Source organism: Morus notabilis, unplaced genomic scaffold (assembly GCF_000414095.1).
Source record: "Morus notabilis unplaced genomic scaffold, ASM41409v2 Scaffold485, whole genome shotgun sequence".
Taxonomy (NCBI): Eukaryota; Viridiplantae; Streptophyta; class Magnoliopsida; order Rosales; family Moraceae; genus Morus; species Morus notabilis.
This window is the reverse complement of record NW_010364290.1, coordinates 66,470-84,120: the sequence shown is the minus strand read 5'-3', so window position 1 is coordinate 84,120 and position 17,651 is coordinate 66,470. Positions and strand designations below refer to the sequence as shown.

Genomic DNA, 17,651 nt, shown 5'->3' with positions numbered 1-17,651 from the left:
ATCATTATTATATTATATTAAACAAATATATTATAATTAATATATTATATAAGTGTAATACACTATAATATATAATAACGTTAGAATTATAAAATTACATTAATATTTAATTATATTAATTATTATATAATATATAATATATTATAAAATTATAATTATAATATCATATTATTAAAATAATTATAATATTATTATAATATCATATTATATGATAAAATAATAATATTAGAGTTATTAATATAATTATGATATTATTTGTTATAATATAACTATTATATTATATTATATTATATTATATTACGAGTCTGAATTTTAGTTTGGAAAGATTGTAAATTTTAAATTTCATTAGGGGTATTATTGGTATTATGAAAGTTTCATTAATTGTACTATGTTGATTCTTGCACAATCTAAAAGCTAAAGTTGTCTTTAGGCTGCTTCTGATTTTGGTTGTAGATTCTTAAAAAATTCTTCAAAAAGCACTTTTGAGGAGATTTACTAAACACTAAAATCAGTTTCTGCTACAAGCAGAAGCTGATTTTAAGAGGAAAAAGCAATATCAAGCTAAGCCATAATCCTTAGGAGATAATGCTTGCTTCTAGAAGATAATGTTAAAGATAATGCGGTTATTTCCCACACTACCCCTCAAGCTGGTGAATAGGTGTCTCATTCCCAGCTTGGTTGTAATTTCTTGGAAGGTAGTACTATTAAGCCCTTTGGTGAAGATATCAACTAGTTGATCTCCTGGGGGAACATATGGTGTGCAGATCGATCCACTATCTAGCTTCTCCTTGATGAAGTGTCGGTCCACCTCGACGTGTTTTGTTCGGTCGAGTTGCACTGGATTATGTGCAATGCTGATTGCTGATTTATTATCGCAGTAGAGTCTCATCGGCCCACTCCATTTAATCTTCAAGTCCTCCAATATGATCTTCAGCCATAACAATTCGCAGACTCCCTAAGCCATTGCCCTAAACTCAGCTTCTGCACTTGATCGAGCTACAACATTTTGTTTATTACTTATCCGGAAATAGACCTTCGATCCATGAGAGATCCTGCATAATTTGCATCCGTGTAAGCCTCAAGGACAAGTTCGGAGTTCCTCTTGAACATTATTCCCTTTCCCGGGTTAGCCTTTAGGTAATGAAGCACTCGGTAGGCTGCTTGTAGGTGGACCTCCTTGGGATTATGCACGAATTGGCTGATGATGCTTACGGAATAGGCTATGTCTGGCCGGGTGTGTGCAAGGTAAATGAGTTTCCCAACTAGTCTTTAGTACATTTCTCTGTCTACTATTTGATCACCAGTGGCTTCAAGTTTATGGTTTTGCCTCTATAGGAGTTGCGGCTGGCTTACTAGCGAGCATTTTTGTTTCTCTGAGAAGATCCATGACATATTTCTGCTGTGAAATGAAGATGCCTTGTCTTGAATGTGTCACCTCAATTCCAAGAAAGTATTTCAACCTTCCCAATTCCTTAATCTTGAACTCTTTGATCAGGCGTTGCTTCAAGGCTTGTTTCTCCCTCTCATCGTTTCATGTTACAATAATGTCGTCCACATAGACTATCAAGACTGTGACTCCCCCTGAATCCGAGTGTTTGATGAGGAGGGTGTAGTCTCCCTGACTTTGCTTATATCCGGTGGCTAGAATCACTTTGGTGAATCTTCCAAACCAAGCACAGGTTGATTGTTTTAAACCGTACAATGCTTTCTTTAACTTGTATACTTTTTCTTTTTCAACTCCTCCGAACCCAGGGGGAATGGTCATATAAATTTCCTCTTCCAAGTCCCCGTGAAGGAATGCGTTCTTCACATCATACTGTTGTAGGTCCCAGTTATAATTGGCTGCCAATGAAAATAAGATCCTTACCGTGTTCATTTTTGCGACTGGCGCGAAAGTCTCTTGATAATCCACCCCATATGAATGAGTGTACCCTTTGACAACTAGTCTTGCTTTGTAGCACTCTAATGACCCATCTGCCTTGAATTTTAGAGAAAAGACCCATTTGCACCCCACTGCTTTCTTTCCCCTCGGAAGGTCCACTATCTCCCATGTTCCGTTTTTTTCCAGAGCATCCATTTCTACTCCCATAGCTTTTCACCATTCTTCCTTAGATAATGCCTCAGACAAAGTGTTTGGAATAACAATTTCATTTAAACCTGTAAGAAAGCTTTTATGTGATGGTGAAAACCTCTCAAAGGATACAAACTAAGATAGTGGGTATAATAGCCTCTTGGTACATTCGCGGGTTCCTTTTCTTATAGCTATAGGCAATTCTTGGTTAAGTGTTTGAAGGTCAGGGGATGAAGGTGGGTGTTCTACCAGTAAAGGCAAAGTAGGTTCAGATATTGTTACCTCATTCTCAAGAGTCGGGTTGGAGATTTGGACTTGTGTTAGATTCGGCGGTTGGGCCCCGTTTCCTTGAGTACGTCTTTCCTTTTTCAAAGCGTATATGATCAAGAGTCTTATCCTGTATAGGAGGCACAAATGGTACTGGGGAGGCTGTGGCAGGTTTTGAGGGTGTTGCGGATTCCACAAGTTTAGGAGTGGGAGGATGGGATGATGAAGAAGAGGACGGTAGATCAAGAAGGAAAGAATCCTTATCTTCTATAATAGAGGGCTCCCCCTAAAGATAAGGTTGAGCAAAATATGGTTTCTCTTATGCAAATGTGACATCGGCCGAGACAAAGAGCTTTTTGGTGGGTGGATGATAGCATTTGTACCCTTTCAGTGTGGAAGAGTATCCTACAAAGACACATTTGACAACTCTAGGATCCAACTTTCCCCGATTGTTGCTGTGGACATAAACAAATTAAGTGCATCCAAAAATTCTAGGTGTAAGGTTGTTGGTTGTATTGATGTCTAGATAGAATTTAGAAAGAGCTTCCATTGGACTTTTTGACCCTAAAACCCTTGAAGGAGTTCGGTTTATGATATAGGCAGCGGTAAGAACGGCTTCCCCCCAATAGTGTTTTGGTTATGATGAAACAAGAGTGTGCCCGGGTAGTGTTTAGGAGGTGACCATTTTTTCTTTCTGCAATCCCGTTTTGTTGTGGAGTTTTTACGCAAGATGACTCATGGATGATTCCTTCTTTTTGGAAAAAAGAAGACAAGAACTGATTAAAGTAGTCTTTTGCGTTGTCATACCTAAATCTCTTGATTTTAGTACCAAACTGATTTTGAATCATCAAGTGAAAATTGGGAAAGATGTTACTCACATCGGATTTATTTTTGACCAAAAAGATCCAGGTAACTCTAGTACAATCATCGATAAAGGACACAAACCAACGCGAACCAGAGATATTTGGAGTAGTGGAAGGGCCCCAGATATCACTGTGGATTAGATAGAAAGGCGAAGAACATCTTTTATTACTAATAGGAAAGGAAACACGAGTGTGTTTTGCATACTCACAAATGTCACAATGAAATCCCCTAATATCTAATCCCCTAAATAAAGAAGGAAACATAATTTTAAAAACTGCAAAAGACGGATGGCCAAGGCGGTAGTGGTGCAACCAAATGAGATCCCTTTTGGAGGAAGAAAAAAATGAGGATGTTAGGCTCTTCCTGATCATATGTGAAAAATTCGACGGCTCAAGGTAATAGAGTCCATCCTTTTCCTCAGCACGTCCAATCTTCTTCCCCGAATCCTGATCCTGAAACTCACAATAAGAAGGGTAAAACGTAACATGGCAATGTAAGTCTTTTGTAAGCTTTTGAATAGACACAAGGTTGGTGGACAGTTTTGGGACATGTAAAACATTTTTGAGGATAAGACTAGGTGCGATATGGACATCCCCTACCCCGGCTACTGTGGTTGTGGTTCCATCGGCAATCGTAATTTTTCTATTACTTGGACACGGGGTGTAAGTTTTGAATTGGTTTGAGGCATGTGTCATATGATCCGTAGCTCCCAAGTCTAAAATCCATGAATTCACAAACAATTTATCTGAAGCATTTAGTCCACAAGAGAATGAGTGCTTACCCGAGAGTGCCAAAGAGCAAGTGTTGGAGGATGGTTTCTCAAGGGTTCCCAGCAAGTTCCTCAATTTTTCTATCTCTTCATTATTCAAGCCCGCTATGGTCTTGAGTTTGAGCTTGATCTTGACTTACTTGGGAGGTCTTATATGCTTGGCCTTGTTGTCGTTGCTGCTGTCCTCCTTTATTTCCCCATTCACGGCTAGTTGTTGAAGGTTTTCCATGTAATTTTCAGCAACGCTCTCTTGTATGTCGCGGCTTTTTACAGTAGGTACACTTGAGATCTTCTCGATTTGCTCCCTTTTTATCCTTCGTTTATCCAAGTTCGGCTTTTGGTGCTTGTTCCAAGATGAGACCCCGCTGTTTGTTACTAGAGGTTGCGCGTGTAGATCCATCAACTGTTTCAGGTTCAAGCATCACTCATCTGCGACTTTCCTCAGCCCGGATTAAAGCTATTGCCTCTTCCAAGGACGGGATTTTCAACTTCGCTAGGATCTGGATTCGTATAAGATCAAATTCCGGGTTTAAACCTGTAAGAAAGTCATAAACTCGATCACTTTCTATGAATCTTTTCATTGCCCCTGCACAGTCACTGCACTTCAAGTCAATTACCCTGTAATAATCCAGTTATTGTCACTAGTTTTGCATAAAATTAGCGTATTCTGTTACAGTTTTACTTCCTTGTTTGGTTGCCGCTGTTTTGATCTTGATCTCGTAAATCAAAGCCGCATCACGGACCTTAGAGTAGGTTCCATGTGCAGCATCCCAAATCGCCTTTGTGGTTGGCAAAGACATGAATGTGTCGCTGATTTCAGGTGTCATGGAATTCCACAACCAAGACATGATCATGGAATCCTCTTCATCTCAGGCTTCGAATCCAGCATCTCCTTCCTGCAGTCCAGTCCCAAGTAAGTGACTTAATTTTCCTTTTCCCTTTAGAAAAGTCCGAACCAATTGGGACCACTTCAGGTAAGTTCTGCCATTGAGTCTATAAGCTGTCTGTATATTCTGGAAATCGCCTGGAGAACGCTGAATCTGTTCTTCCTCATGCTGTTGGGTTGCTGGAACCAAGGGAGTTGAAGAGGTTGTTTCTGACATCTCTGAATTTATTTGGATGTGGGATCACAAGAAAGAGGGTAATCCGCAAAACAAGGCAAATTCAGGGAAAAATTGCGGAAGAAAAAAACTGTAATGGGAAAAAAGGAACTGCGATGATGGCAATTCAGAGAAATTCGGCTATGAAGGCCGAGGGAAAAATCAGAGAAATTCGGCTATGAAGGTTGAGGAAAAGAAGGATTTATTTCTAGAAAAAAAGCCCTATGGCTCTGATACCATGTGGAAAAGAATGAGGAAAAAAATATTTTATTAATTCCAATAATTTACACAAGCCACTAAAGGGCTATATATATATACACGAGTTAGATAAGCTCATTGGAGAAAAGAACTTATCCCTAATTCTGTTGTTAGCCGGTCACCTAAAATCTAGAAAATAGATAATCACATGATCCCTAGCCCTAGCCGGTCATAATCCTTAGGAGATAATGCTTGCTTCTAGAAGATAATTTTAAAGATAATGCGGTTATTTCCCACACTATATGTTGTTAATAAACAAAGAGAATAAAGGCACATGTAGAAAGTAACAAGACTAACTCCAAGCTTATCCAAAGAAACTAAAGCATATGTTTTATCCACTATTTTATTAGAAGGCAGAGGGTACGTGTTCATTGACTATCTTCCTTTATATCCAACCTAAATCCACCAAATGCACACGCTTTCCACAAAAGCCAGAAAATTTTTAAATGCTCCAGAAAAATAGAAACCGGACCTTGATCAGATTAAGCACAATAATCGGATTTCCGTATCTCTCTACCAGGTCTTCAAAATGCGACTTGGTCGCCTGGTATGTGGGATCGTATCTCTGTACTAAAGTAAAAAAGAAACCAATAGAAAAGATCAATCTAAATGAAGTTTGAATAGAATAGCGCATAAGAGATTCAGCAAAAAGAGCATAAATGAAATCAAAACTTATAAGAGCAATATCCTTACAGATGATATCCGGTTTAGGGAATTTTGATACTTCTTGAGACCAAAAAAGGGGAATTGAACCACGCATCTGTACAACAGAACTCATCTTTCCCCTACATGACCCAGCTTCTTCATCAAGTAGAATCTGCTCAGTTTCAACGTCATTTGCAACCCTGCCCCGATCATTCACTCCCCTTTTCAGGTAACTGGAATCCCATGGACCAAAGAAACGAGAAAACCCTCAACAAGTTATGCTTACAACAATTCCTTCTTAAAAATGTAAGAAAAAAATATAATTTAGCACTATATGGAGCAGTTGGGTGGTTGAACAACAAAGAAATTCCTTATATCAAGTCCTAATTGATATGTATTGATATGTCATGGTCTCAGTCACATGAATGGTTTATCAAATGCATATCTCCATATACACCAAAGCACTTTGAACAACGAAATTGGAAAGATCGATGTTTTATGAACACAAAATGTGAAAAAAGCCTCCATAGAAATCTATTTGTGTAGTGCTAATATCTTATACCGTATGCCGGGGACAACCACTCTAGTTGTTCACTTATAAACCTAAAACAATGCAATTTAAGCATTAAACGGTGACAATATATAAAAAGCAGAAAGGTCTCATGACATTTTTGTTAAATCCTTGAATTTTATGCAACACTAACCTACGAAACTTAAGACAACATTTAATATCCTATATTTACTTAAATATCACTGTACCTTATGTGTAATCACTAATTCAATCACCAATCTATATTTCAAAAGATTTTCATGCAACACAATAAAGAACCTTCAGGTGCAGGATATGGTGCAGTAGTTTACATGAGTATAACGCTTTTTGAATTTTACTTTATTTCCTAATGAATAATGAACATAAAACATTTTTCTACCAATCTGACCCACACACAAATCGCGAGAGAGCAACCTAGATAAAAAGATTACTTTCTTTGTAGATATGAAAACTAGTTTGTATTATGAACATACCGTGTCCCAGCAAAATGCCGAGAACGTCTAGCCACCAAAGAAACACTGAAGTCCCTCCCGAAGACTGATAGCCTAATCTGTCATTTTCAAGGGTAATGATAACGATCATGTTTTGGTATATGAATCGCCAAATAGAAACTCACTTTGCAACATAAATTCAACCCATAAAACCCCTCAAAGAAGAGAAAGAGAAACATGCCTGCTCAAAGTGCCCATGAACTAATGCTATCGTCCAGATGGAGTTATTGCATCTAGAGCGAATAGCTTGTGTTAGATAAGCATTCCATACAAACATATTATCATATGGCATCCCTTCCTCACCCATCGACAAAACATTCTTTTGCAAACTTTGCATTATAGGATATGTGTAACTATAGAAAAAATCTTTGGTCAAATCAACACTAGATAGAAGCTTTTTGTACCTGCATTTCAGGGAAGAGAAATATTTAGTATATCCCAAAATCTACAAAAGCTATATAACAATATGTACTAATAATAATTCAAGCATCACATTCTTTTCAACCCTGAATTTACCTCCTCTTTGTAACCACAAAAAATATGAACCAATAATAATCCACTGTTTCGATACTGTTGTAGACTCATTCAATATAACCAGACTGAGAAACTCAAAAGCAAAATAAAAAACTTAAAATTGCAAAATTTGATCAAACGAATTACCGCAGCTCGGTCTTAGAATGAGCAATATCTGTTTGAATCGAGATGTGAGGAATTGGAATCAACTGACTCTCGTCTATACTATAAATTGCATGACCACAAATACATCCGATTTGCCGACGCTTGGTGACAAGAATCAAGTAATACGATTCGAGAAACTTAATGCAACCTATGGAAAGGAACAATAAAAACAGAGTAATGTGAACTGAAACTGCCGAGAAATACTGAGATGTGTGCCCTAAAAAGTACAAATACTGACCTGCAATTCCATAAACCTTGGTGACAAAGGTTAGGCCTCCGGTGGCACGATTGCCCTCGGCAATCCGTTGGAGAAGGTTCTTGATCTCCTGCGACGAGTAGACGACGGGATCTTCGCTGAGATTGAGATCGGACGGCTCTGATCGATCAATCTTCAGCACGCGGAAGAACCTCTTGTTCCGATCACTCCCAATTAGGTAGAATCTCTGCGAAACGAACTGAAAAACCTCAAAAAACTTGGAATTTCAAAGAACTCACCCCAAAAAAAAGGGCAAAATGGTACTTTACCGCTCTGGTTTCGTAAAGCCTGAATTTCTCGAGAGAGTAAGAGCTGGGATCGACGTCGGGGTCGTTGGCAGGGTGGACCTTGGCGGAGGAAGCCATGGTTGGTTTGGAATCGTCAGTCGGTTTTGCCATTGATGTTGTTTTGGAGCTTTTTAGATTTTTCTGGTACAGATTCTTCTGAGTTTTTCAGAGGAAATATGAAAAACGAGGCAAAAGTAAACGGGCTTTTGGAAATCGTTCGGTTGAAGTCCGCGCGTCTTTACCAATTATAACGAAACAGAAAAACAAAACCAAAAAAGAGGGGAGAAAAAAGTACCTGAAATAGGAGTTCTTTTTTATGAGCAATGCAACAATGGGCCGGGCCAGGCCGGCCGAGGCTCATTCTGATATAGTGACAGACTGGATCAGTACGGTCTGTCACTGTTTAAAATACGATCTAATCCATAAATATTAATAGGTTAGACTGGGTTAATATATATCGGCTTATAGAACAGTTTGACACGACTCATGAAAAATCATAAATTAGGCTAGGCTTGAGTCGGACTGAGCCGGCCTGTCCAGGCCCATGATGAACCGGCCCAGCCTGGCCCGTCTCGGCCCATAATGGGCCGGCCTAGCCCAGCCCATCTAGGCATGTTTTTTTTTCTTATTTTTAGTAATTTTGTAAACATCTTATGTATAATTATCCTAATTGTACTCTTTTTCCTTATCGAGGTTTTGTCTCACTGGATTTTCCTTAGAAATATTTGTATTTAATGTGGTAATCGTAAATAAAATATCTCTTTTCATATTTCTATTGACTATTTAAACTTATATATTTGTTAACTTGTTTAAAATTTTAAACATAAAAAATTAAAATTAAAAAATTAAAAATTGCATGCTTAGATGGGTTAGCCCATCTAAACCCATGATGGGCCAAGATCAGCTCATGCAAGGCCTATGGCACGGCCCATCCTGGCCCACGGCCCGTGGAGTGGGCTGAACCGAGGTCATTCTTATACGGGCCGGCCCATTCTTGCATCTCTAGATGAACTGCAATTTTCCTCCTTTTTTCCGTTTCTCTTAATTTAATTTAATTTACTATTCATTTTATCTAGGATTGACAATCCGGATAGTAACACGACAACACGACTCAAAACCCGCATGAAGTTAGCGGGTTTGAATTTATTATAAATGAGTTTGGGTCATAATCGAGTTGACACCATTAACAAGATTAATAAATGTGTTAGGTTAGGGGTTGACCTCCTAACACGAAATGACACGATTAATTATCTGTGACATCTGTAATTTAATGATATATGATATAATATGAAAGTTTATATGACATATTAAATACAAATAATGTGAATTTTAATATTTTTAGGTAAAATTCATTTATTTTTCTTAAAGGAAAAGATAAATTGACCAATAAACATGTTAGACATGTCTTGACCATATTAAATAAGTCATTATTATATTAGTTATTTATTTAATATATTAATTTAAACGAGTTATACGGGTTGACACGATTAACACGATTAATAAATGGGTCGTGTTTTTGGTTGATATTTTTAATACGTTTAATAAACATGTCGTATTTGAATTGATATTTTCTGACACGATTAATAAATGGATTAACACAAATACAACCCACTAACCGGAATTGCCACCCTTAATTTTATCCCCCTTTTGGATTTTTGCTTGGACAATTTTTTTATTTATTTTTTTCAAAAGTGCTATTCAACATGCAACGCCCTCCGGCCCCTCCCTGTTGGTTGGAGCTGAGTTTTTTGGTTGAGAAAAAAAATTTGAAACTTCTACCAGTCTTTCATTCATAGTGGAACTGTAAAGTTTGAAAAGTGAAACTTTTGAGAATCTAGATGATATCGCATTTTAATTTGTTCATGTGTAAGTTCATGATGATTCTTCAAGATGATGCCGCTTATTGCCCTCCTTAGTAGCAAAAAAAATCTATATATATTGTCCTTTGTTATATTCATTTTTTTTTTAAAGCAATCGTTCTATTTGATACGATGTCGTTGCTGAATCCATTATTCTTGTTATTTTTCTGATATTTTCTCCTTTTTCATGACGTTATTATCGTTTTAGGATTATTTGCTAAGTTATTTGCTAGGATTATTATCGTTATTCTCGTCATTATCGTTTTCTCCTTTTTCCTCAAAACTATGGCGTTTTAAATATATTGTCATTTTAATATGATGTCATTTCTTATTCAATCTACGTTTTCTAATATATACTCACTTATACAATATTGTCATTGTAGTGTGTCAAGATTTTCTTTTCGTTATAGTTATTTTCTAAAGTTATTGTCGCTTTATTTAGTTTTTGTCATTTCTTTTAATAACTATCCTTCATGGACCATGTCGTTTTTATCATATTTTCATTTGAAGACATGGTTGTTTTTTAGTTTGTTGTCGTTTCTAAGGAATCCTTTTCCTAATTTATTGTCGTTGATTGCACGTCTTTTGTCGCTTTTCTTCAATTGTCGTTTTTGTGTAAGCTTTTCTGAGGACGACGTCGTTTTCTACGATGCTGTCGTTTCGAAGATTGTGGCGTATCAATGATATCTGAATGAAACAAGACTTAAAACACATGCCACGTATCATGTAAGTGTGTATGTAACTATTAGAACTTCCCATCCGTTGGATGGTTCCAAAAAATTTTGACGCAACAAGTGCTTCAACACATGGATGTTACTCACAAGCCAGAGTGATGTGGAGAATTTTGTGGATGAGATTATGAGTTTCTTGTCATCCACATCTTTCTTGTTCTACTTCAAACATGTAGGAGAAATAAGTTTCTTCCCCAAATTAGATTAAGTTCTCATATATTCCTTTGCTTACTATTATCAAGAAAATAATGGCAAATCTCCACGTTTGTTGCAACAGCTTGATTCTGAACCCTGCATTACCACCTCAATCTTATAATAAGCTTAGGCCAGGCAACCCCAAAAGAAGCACAGAGCAGCAGAGACGGCGGACAACTACCGTTTTCGTTTCAAAATCCGGCGGTTTTTCGCTCAATTCGGTGCACTCTTTTTTTATTTATTATTATTATTTTTTTCATAGCTAGATTTACTAACCATAAATAAGCGCCTCATTGATTAGTACCAAAAATGAGTTTGATTGGAGAGGCAAATTAAATATATTCTTGTTCAAACATTAATGCTTAACTATTAATTTTCTTGACTAAATGCGATTGTTATTTCTTATAGTGTCAAACATTGGAAAGATTACTAATTAGTTATAGCATATACAGATTCTGAAGAGATGTCAAACCTGTGGAGGCAAAGGTGCGATAGAGTGTCCTGGATGTAAGGTGCTTACTTTCATTTTATTTATTTTTCCGTTCTATGTATCCTTTGTCAATTACAAGTCGGTAATTCTTTTTTTTTTTTTTTTCTTTTACCCTTAGTCAATTAATTACAAGTCAGTTATTCTTCTTTTTTGAAAGGGTCAGTTATTCTTTAGGATAAACATGCTTGCCTATTTTTTCTTTTTGTGATAGGATACATAATGTATATAGATAGGATCCGGATATTTGGATCAATCTATTATATCTATTTTTCTTTCATCAAACAATTCACTAGGACACTAAGTCCTGTTATTTTCTCATGTTTGAGTGAAAATTTGAACTAAAATTCAATTTTTTATGAAAAAAAATTATAATAAAAAAATTAAATTGCGATTCAAACCATGAAAAGAACCGTTAAACCTCGTTATAGCATCCATATTGTGCAGGACTAAACCATATGAAACTATAATTAGAAAGGATGTCCTTATACATGTAGAAATTTTTTTTTTTTAAAAAAAAAAAAAAAAAAAAAAAAAAAAAAAAAAGGTAAAGTAAATAAACTATAAATTGTCTGAACATGATATGCTGCTATTGTATGACAGCAAACTGAAACTAGTAACTTCTTCTTTCTCCTCAGGGAACAGGAAAGAATAAGAAGAATGGGAACATATTCGAGCGTTGGAAGTAAGCAATTCCGTTTTCTCCTCGTTTGATTTTCTAGTTCTAACAACTTCTATGCTCCAAATAAATCTGATGCGTTTCCATATTATATGTTAGATGTTTTGATTGCCAAGGATTTGGATTGAAGAGCTGTCCCAATTGTGGGAAAGGAGGGCTAACACCTGAACAAAGAGGCGAAAGATGAGAACATACAAGTCATTTTCAAAGTAACGTTAAATATGTACACTTATATATATTACGAAGTTCACACATCACAATATCCCATAATATATCTATTTTTTTTTTCTATACATAACATATTTGGATCTATAGTGACAGAGCCAGAGCTTTTTTTAAGGGGCGTGAATCAAATAAAAAATTTGAACTAAACTACACTAGAAAATAGTCTTTTTTTTTTTTTTTTTACCTCCTCGTATCTTTATTTTTTTAATGACCCAAGCTTGTAATGAATTTTAATATTAATTTTTAACTTTTAAATTCGATATAAGAGTTACTTAAAAAAATTTAAAACTTAGGGATAATTGAATCTTTTTTTTTTAAAAAAATACCATGTAAATATGTTAATCAAAAAAATTTCAAGGGTAGTAAATAAAGGAAAAAAAAAACTATCAAAATCTTTGAATAAGGCGCAGAGTCTTAAAGGAGCTAGTGGCGCGGCCTTAGTCCTGTAATGGAAATTAAGATCTGGTGTCTTATCTCCTGTATCGGTGACTGGTTTTTTAATTAAATTTTAACACGTCATGATTTGTTTAAGTATTTTTAGTATTTTATTTTTATTTATATAGTTAGATACATTAAATTTTATTTTTATTTATATGGTTAGCTACCGAATTAGTAAAGAGACACACATCATTATTATTATTTTTTTCTCTTCTTAAAAGTACATGGAAAAATGAGAATGGGGTGGAAAGACTTAGCACATTCCAATTAAATTGGTAATCACTAATAACTTAACCAAGCCCCCACCAAATTTTATTAGAAAGATAAAAAGGAAAAAAAAAAAATTTGTTTACAATCTTAGCTGCGAAAATAGCAAATCTAACCAAAGAAAAATATTGCAAGCAACAACCCTACCGAAAAGACATGCGAAAATAACCAAGAATAAGTATCGGAATCATTTATATATTTTGAAACCCCATGCTTTCGAACACGAAAAGAAAGTAATTATATGACATGAATATAATGTCTAAGTTGCATGTAATTAGCAACCTTTTTTGAAAATTTAAGGATAGGCCTTATCCTTTCTTAGATGTTACGTCGTTTTCCTCCTTCTGTACATTGGATTTTGGATAAGAGTAATAGTCTTATTGAAAGATAATCTACCCAAAAAATCAAGCCGCTAAAGAAGATCGTATGTGAAACGAAACTATGGATTTCCACTTTTGATGAAATTGATTTTTCCGTGTGTATATTATCAATGAATGAGTCAAAACTTATCCAGTACTGGTGCAATCCAGAATTGAACAGTAGGCAAGTTGAACTTGAACTTTGAATGATAAACATCTGATAATATAAATAATTTTATTATAGCTCCAGTCGTATATGGTCCATAAAATAAAGTTGATTAATTACCATGTGGAGATCACGACTCCACATCACATCTTACGCAACAACAGTTAATTAAAGAGCTAAGTTTTCCAAGTTGATCTTCGTGTCTATATTACTTTTATTGCTGGCAGACCATGCTATATACATATATATATATATACTCTGACCCTTCCAAATATATATTCGTAGAAATTAAGGTGGAAAAAAAAAAAACACAATATGGCTGCAACCAACAAACTGAGCACTACTCTTCTTCTCCTCCTTGTGATTGGTATAGTAATCTGAATCCACAATCTTAATTTTCTTCTCTTTCATAAATATTGTTCATAGTTTTTTTTTTTTTTTTTCCCCGTATATATCCAAAATACAATAAAGACTATATACTATTTATGCACCAAAATGGATGAATCAGAAATAGTTAAGAACAACATATTTACTTTTTATGTTTAATATTTTATTCAAAATACTCTCTGTAAGCTTTGTATTTGTGGATTGAGTGTTGATAATAATTGTATTTGTAGCAACAGCTTTTGTGGGACTCCAATCCGCAAATTATGTGAAAGCACAAAAAATTTGTCCACAATATTGCTTGGACGTGGAGTACATGACCTGTGGGTCTTCCTGTGAAAGGCTTGAGCCCAAATGCAATTGCTGCTTGGCTCCAGAAGGCTGCACTCTTCACTTGGCCGATGGAACTTCTGAGTACTGTGGAAATACCACATGAATCCTATCCTAACTATATATATATATATATATATATATATAATTCCTTTCTTAATTAATAATTGTTAAAAATAATGGGAAGGATTTGATGCAGAATAAGTACACGTGATCATAATGATCATGTGCAGTGAATTAGTAATAACAGTGGAGACTTCATTCTCTCTCTTTGTAATGTGTTGTAATCTGTATACAGTTTACATATTTATTTATTATTTGTGGTAGTGTTTAACTTTACAAAGATGGTTTAGTTTAGAGAAGTTTTTTCTCGGTACTCTTTTCCCCGACGATAAACAAATTTGACATGAATTAAACCAAATATACGAATATCATTCATTAAAAAAAAAAAAAAAAGGAAAGAAAGAAAGAAAGGAAGGAAGAATATCTTTCATTCTTTACAAGTCAATCATATGTGCCGCCTAACATGCCTAATTAATTTCTTCAAAATCATGCCCGATTTGTTTTGATAGTTCGAATCACAATTAAAGTTTTTGCTATAATATTTTTTCTTAAAAAAATTTAAATTTAACTTTTTCTGCTATAATATTTTTTTTTCACATGAATTCATTTTTTAACTCAAATTCCCAACTCAATCGAATGAGTGAAACAAACGAGACTATAATAATTCTCTGTTATACTAAGATAATGATAGAAATAATTCAGGGGAAAAATTAATATTAACTATGATGCTCAAAGCTTGTAGCAAAGTGGAAACTGGAAAGTGGTCACAACGTGTTTCCAATCTCAGAGTCAAGAATTCATTTCAAATCCCCACCTCAGTTAAAAAATAAATAATTCCCCAATAATAATAATAATAATTTGTTACAAACCGTATTTCCTTCATGCTCTAAACTTGAAGGAAACAGTCAACTAATAAAGAAAGAAAATAAACAAATATAAATAATAAAGCCTCCCCTTTAAGCTCGTATTTTACACGTATATGTTTGGAGAGAGACATTCGTAGGATTAGTTTTGTTACTTTTTTATCCATGAAAAAAAAAAATCAATCTCGAATATTTCTCTCCATACCAATTTCTCAATCTTATTTTGTCATTGTTCGTCCTGAAAGCATTTCCAAGGAAATATATTCATCTTCACAATCCTTCCAACAGGTACTAACTAATTCCATGTATCTCAAGATTTTGTCTTTTCAACACACTGTAAATTTGAACCTCTTTGTTTACAATAATATTGTGTGTCATTAAGATCTAAACTATTCTTGTAATCAAAAAAGCTAATAACAATCTAAACCTCCTAGCAATATAACCGGTTAAACAACGCATTTTCAAAAAAAGAAAAATGATTTACAATTATTTGAATCTACTCAAGGTTCTAATTATTTTACATTTGCTTTTTCAGGACTAAAATCTAGACGGATATTTCTCTTATATGAATTTATATTTGACATTCCATAGATTTTTCTTTTTTCTTTTTTTTGATATGAAGCAATGAATTAATATTCATAAACTTTTGAAGTTGCTATGGATTCGTTAAGAGGGCAAGGAGGTATCCAAATGCTGCTAACAGCGGAGCAAGAGGCTCAGCAGATTATCTCCAGCGCCAGAAGCCGTAAAAACCATATCTCACGTCTATCTGTCTTGAAATTTTTAATTTGGTATTTCGTTTTCGCAAACTGTTGAATTCAACGAAAATGTTTCGAAGCGATCCAATTAATATTTTGTATTCGATTAAAATTTAGGCATTTTGTTTTTTGCACTATCTCAGTAAGGATGACTAGGCTAAAGCAGGCTAAAGACGAAGCCGAGAGGGAAGTGGCAGTTTATCGCTCAAACATGGAAGCTGAATACCAAAAGAAAATAGCCGAGGTGTGTATAGTAATTTTATACTGCCTAGTAAGAATAATGCCAAACGTTATTAATAAAAACGTACCATGTTTTGATAATTGTTTGACTTATTAGTAACCAAGCCTAATCAATGTTTGTTCATGATAGATCATTAACTTTAAACTCGTTCTCCATTCTGCATTAATCATTGTAGACGAGCCCTGAATCTGTCGCAAAACGGCTTGAGGAGGAAACGGAGGCGAAGATCGAAAACTTGAAGGAATCGGGGTCAAAAGTCACATCGGATGTGGTTGTCATGCTCCTGAAGTATGTTACAACTGTAGCATCAAATTAGAGCATGTGTGGAGGTCAGTAATGCCTTTTATTGCCCTGTTTCTTATCTTCTCTTGTCTCCGTTTCTCTGCCACCGAACTCAACAATTCAGACACTAATAATATTGTTTTTTTTTTTTCGGTTTGTTTGTTTGTTTTTTTTTTTTTTTTTTTTTTCTTTGCTTGTCCAGTTTTATGCAAAGTAAAATAGAGCCAACAAGAATAAAGGAGAGGAGCTGATCATTTCTCGTCTTTGAAACGGTGCATCGCAATACGCCAAGATGCTTGAGAGTTCTTGTTCTACTTTTGTGTTCCGCTGAAGTCAATTTTAGTTTCAGTTTGAATTTTTTTCTCTGAGTTGTTGTTAAAATTAAAAGTAATGTATTGAAAACTGAAAATGATTTTCAAGAATAAAATAAAATAAACTTCAAAGTGAGGGAATCATTTTGTGAATACGCCTCTGCTATGTGTGAGATTGGTACTTGGGTCCTGATTCAAAATCAGGGGATAGAAAACCTACATACAGTTGTTTACATATGTATGTATTTAATTAAGAGCCACAGGAATATGTTTATTAGATTAACATGAATTTTTTTCTTTATATTTGAAAATATACATATTATTTTTTTTAAATGAATATATGTATATTGATACGCATTTTGAGAGTCGCGAATAAATTTTTTTTTTTTGAACTTACCCATAAAAGTGTGTGGATTTGAACTTTTACTCTCTACTCTTGATTAGTACATTTTTGTTAATATAGTTATTTAATTAAAAATTATATTAATCAATAGTAAATGATCAAAATTAAGATTCATGCACTTTTAAAGGGTACTTATCAATATGTCTCTTTTGAATATATGGATTTTCATAACATTTTGAATTATGAAAGGTAATAGCAAGAAAGAAAGAGGTTAAAGAGCTAGTGAGTTTCTCTGGTAGGAACGGAAAAAATGAACTTCCGGTAATATTTTACTTTTCAATATTAGATCTGTATTAAAAACTATTTATTTTATATATTTTTTTAATTTAATATGATTTTAACTAAATTTAACAGTTAAAAACTTACCCATAAGT

At 34.6% G+C, this 17,651-nt stretch overlaps 4 protein-coding genes across 5 annotated transcripts in view; 3 read left to right on the top strand and 1 right to left on the bottom strand.

Moving 5' to 3' along the window:
* LOC21408159 (phosphoinositide phosphatase SAC1) overlaps nt 1–8,482 on the bottom strand; it is a 13,333-nt gene extending 4,851 nt beyond the window's left edge. Inside the window, exons 1-7 of the mRNA XM_010106187.2 lie at nt 8,219–8,482; nt 7,932–8,136; nt 7,676–7,841; nt 7,197–7,419; nt 6,998–7,074; nt 6,023–6,207; nt 5,802–5,899 (exon numbers count right to left, since the gene is read on the bottom strand). Of these exons, the coding sequence (XP_010104489.2) occupies nt 5,802–5,899; nt 6,023–6,207; nt 6,998–7,074; nt 7,197–7,419; nt 7,676–7,841; nt 7,932–8,136; nt 8,219–8,347 (1,083 nt within the window). The 5' untranslated portion in view covers nt 8,348–8,482. The remainder of the gene's footprint in view (nt 1–5,801; nt 5,900–6,022; nt 6,208–6,997; nt 7,075–7,196; nt 7,420–7,675; nt 7,842–7,931; nt 8,137–8,218) is intronic.
* A 2,437-nt stretch (nt 8,483–10,919) lies between these two features.
* LOC112093090 (protein PHOTOSYSTEM I ASSEMBLY 2, chloroplastic) lies at nt 10,920–12,480 on the top strand. Its single transcript, XM_024170885.1, has 4 exons — nt 10,920–11,242; nt 11,474–11,533; nt 12,147–12,193; nt 12,287–12,480. Exons 1-4 carry the CDS (start codon nt 11,075–11,077, stop codon nt 12,372–12,374), a joined length of 363 nt encoding a protein of 120 aa, XP_024026653.1. The 5' UTR covers nt 10,920–11,074; the 3' UTR covers nt 12,375–12,480.
* A 1,272-nt stretch (nt 12,481–13,752) lies between these two features.
* Nucleotides 13,753–14,695, top strand: LOC21408157. 2 transcript variants are annotated; one of them, XM_024170882.1, is made up of 2 exons: nt 13,753–14,009; nt 14,260–14,695. In XM_024170882.1, exons 1-2 carry the CDS (start codon nt 13,958–13,960, stop codon nt 14,460–14,462), a joined length of 255 nt encoding a protein of 84 aa, XP_024026650.1. In that variant the 5' UTR covers nt 13,753–13,957; the 3' UTR covers nt 14,463–14,695. The 2 variants fall into 2 exon arrangements, with proteins under 2 accessions (XP_024026650.1, XP_024026651.1); XM_024170883.1 differs by having other exon boundaries at nt 13,755–14,009; nt 14,266–14,695.
* Nucleotides 14,696–15,939: 1,244 nt separating this feature from the next.
* On the top strand, nt 15,940–16,885 carry LOC21408156 (V-type proton ATPase subunit G3). Its single transcript, XM_024170887.1, has 4 exons — nt 15,940–16,027; nt 16,184–16,284; nt 16,457–16,610; nt 16,766–16,885. The coding sequence occupies exons 1-3, from the start codon at nt 15,940–15,942 to the stop codon at nt 16,595–16,597; spliced, it is 330 nt and encodes a 109-aa protein (XP_024026655.1). The 3' UTR covers nt 16,598–16,610; nt 16,766–16,885.
* The last annotated feature ends 766 nt before the right edge of the window (nt 16,886–17,651 follow it).

Coding starts and splice junctions, on each gene's coding strand:
- LOC112093090 (XM_024170885.1), top strand. CDS start 11,075: ATGGCAAATCTCCACGTTTGTTGCAACAGCTTGATTCTGAACCCTGCA. Junction 11,243..11,473: donor GCGGTTTTTCGCTCAATTCG/GTGCACTCTTTT, acceptor TAGCATATACAG/ATTCTGAAGAGATGTCAAAC. Junction 11,534..12,146: donor TAGAGTGTCCTGGATGTAAG/GTGCTTACTTTC, acceptor CTTTCTCCTCAG/GGAACAGGAAAGAATAAGAA.
- LOC21408157 (XM_024170882.1), top strand. CDS start 13,958: ATGGCTGCAACCAACAAACTGAGCACTACTCTTCTTCTCCTCCTTGTG. Junction 14,010..14,259: donor TCTTCTCCTCCTTGTGATTG/GTATAGTAATCT, acceptor TTGTATTTGTAG/CAACAGCTTTTGTGGGACTC.
- LOC21408156 (XM_024170887.1), top strand. CDS start 15,940: ATGGATTCGTTAAGAGGGCAAGGAGGTATCCAAATGCTGCTAACAGCG. Junction 16,028..16,183: donor TATCTCCAGCGCCAGAAGCC/GTAAAAACCATA, acceptor GCACTATCTCAG/TAAGGATGACTAGGCTAAAG. Junction 16,285..16,456: donor ACCAAAAGAAAATAGCCGAG/GTGTGTATAGTA, acceptor TAATCATTGTAG/ACGAGCCCTGAATCTGTCGC.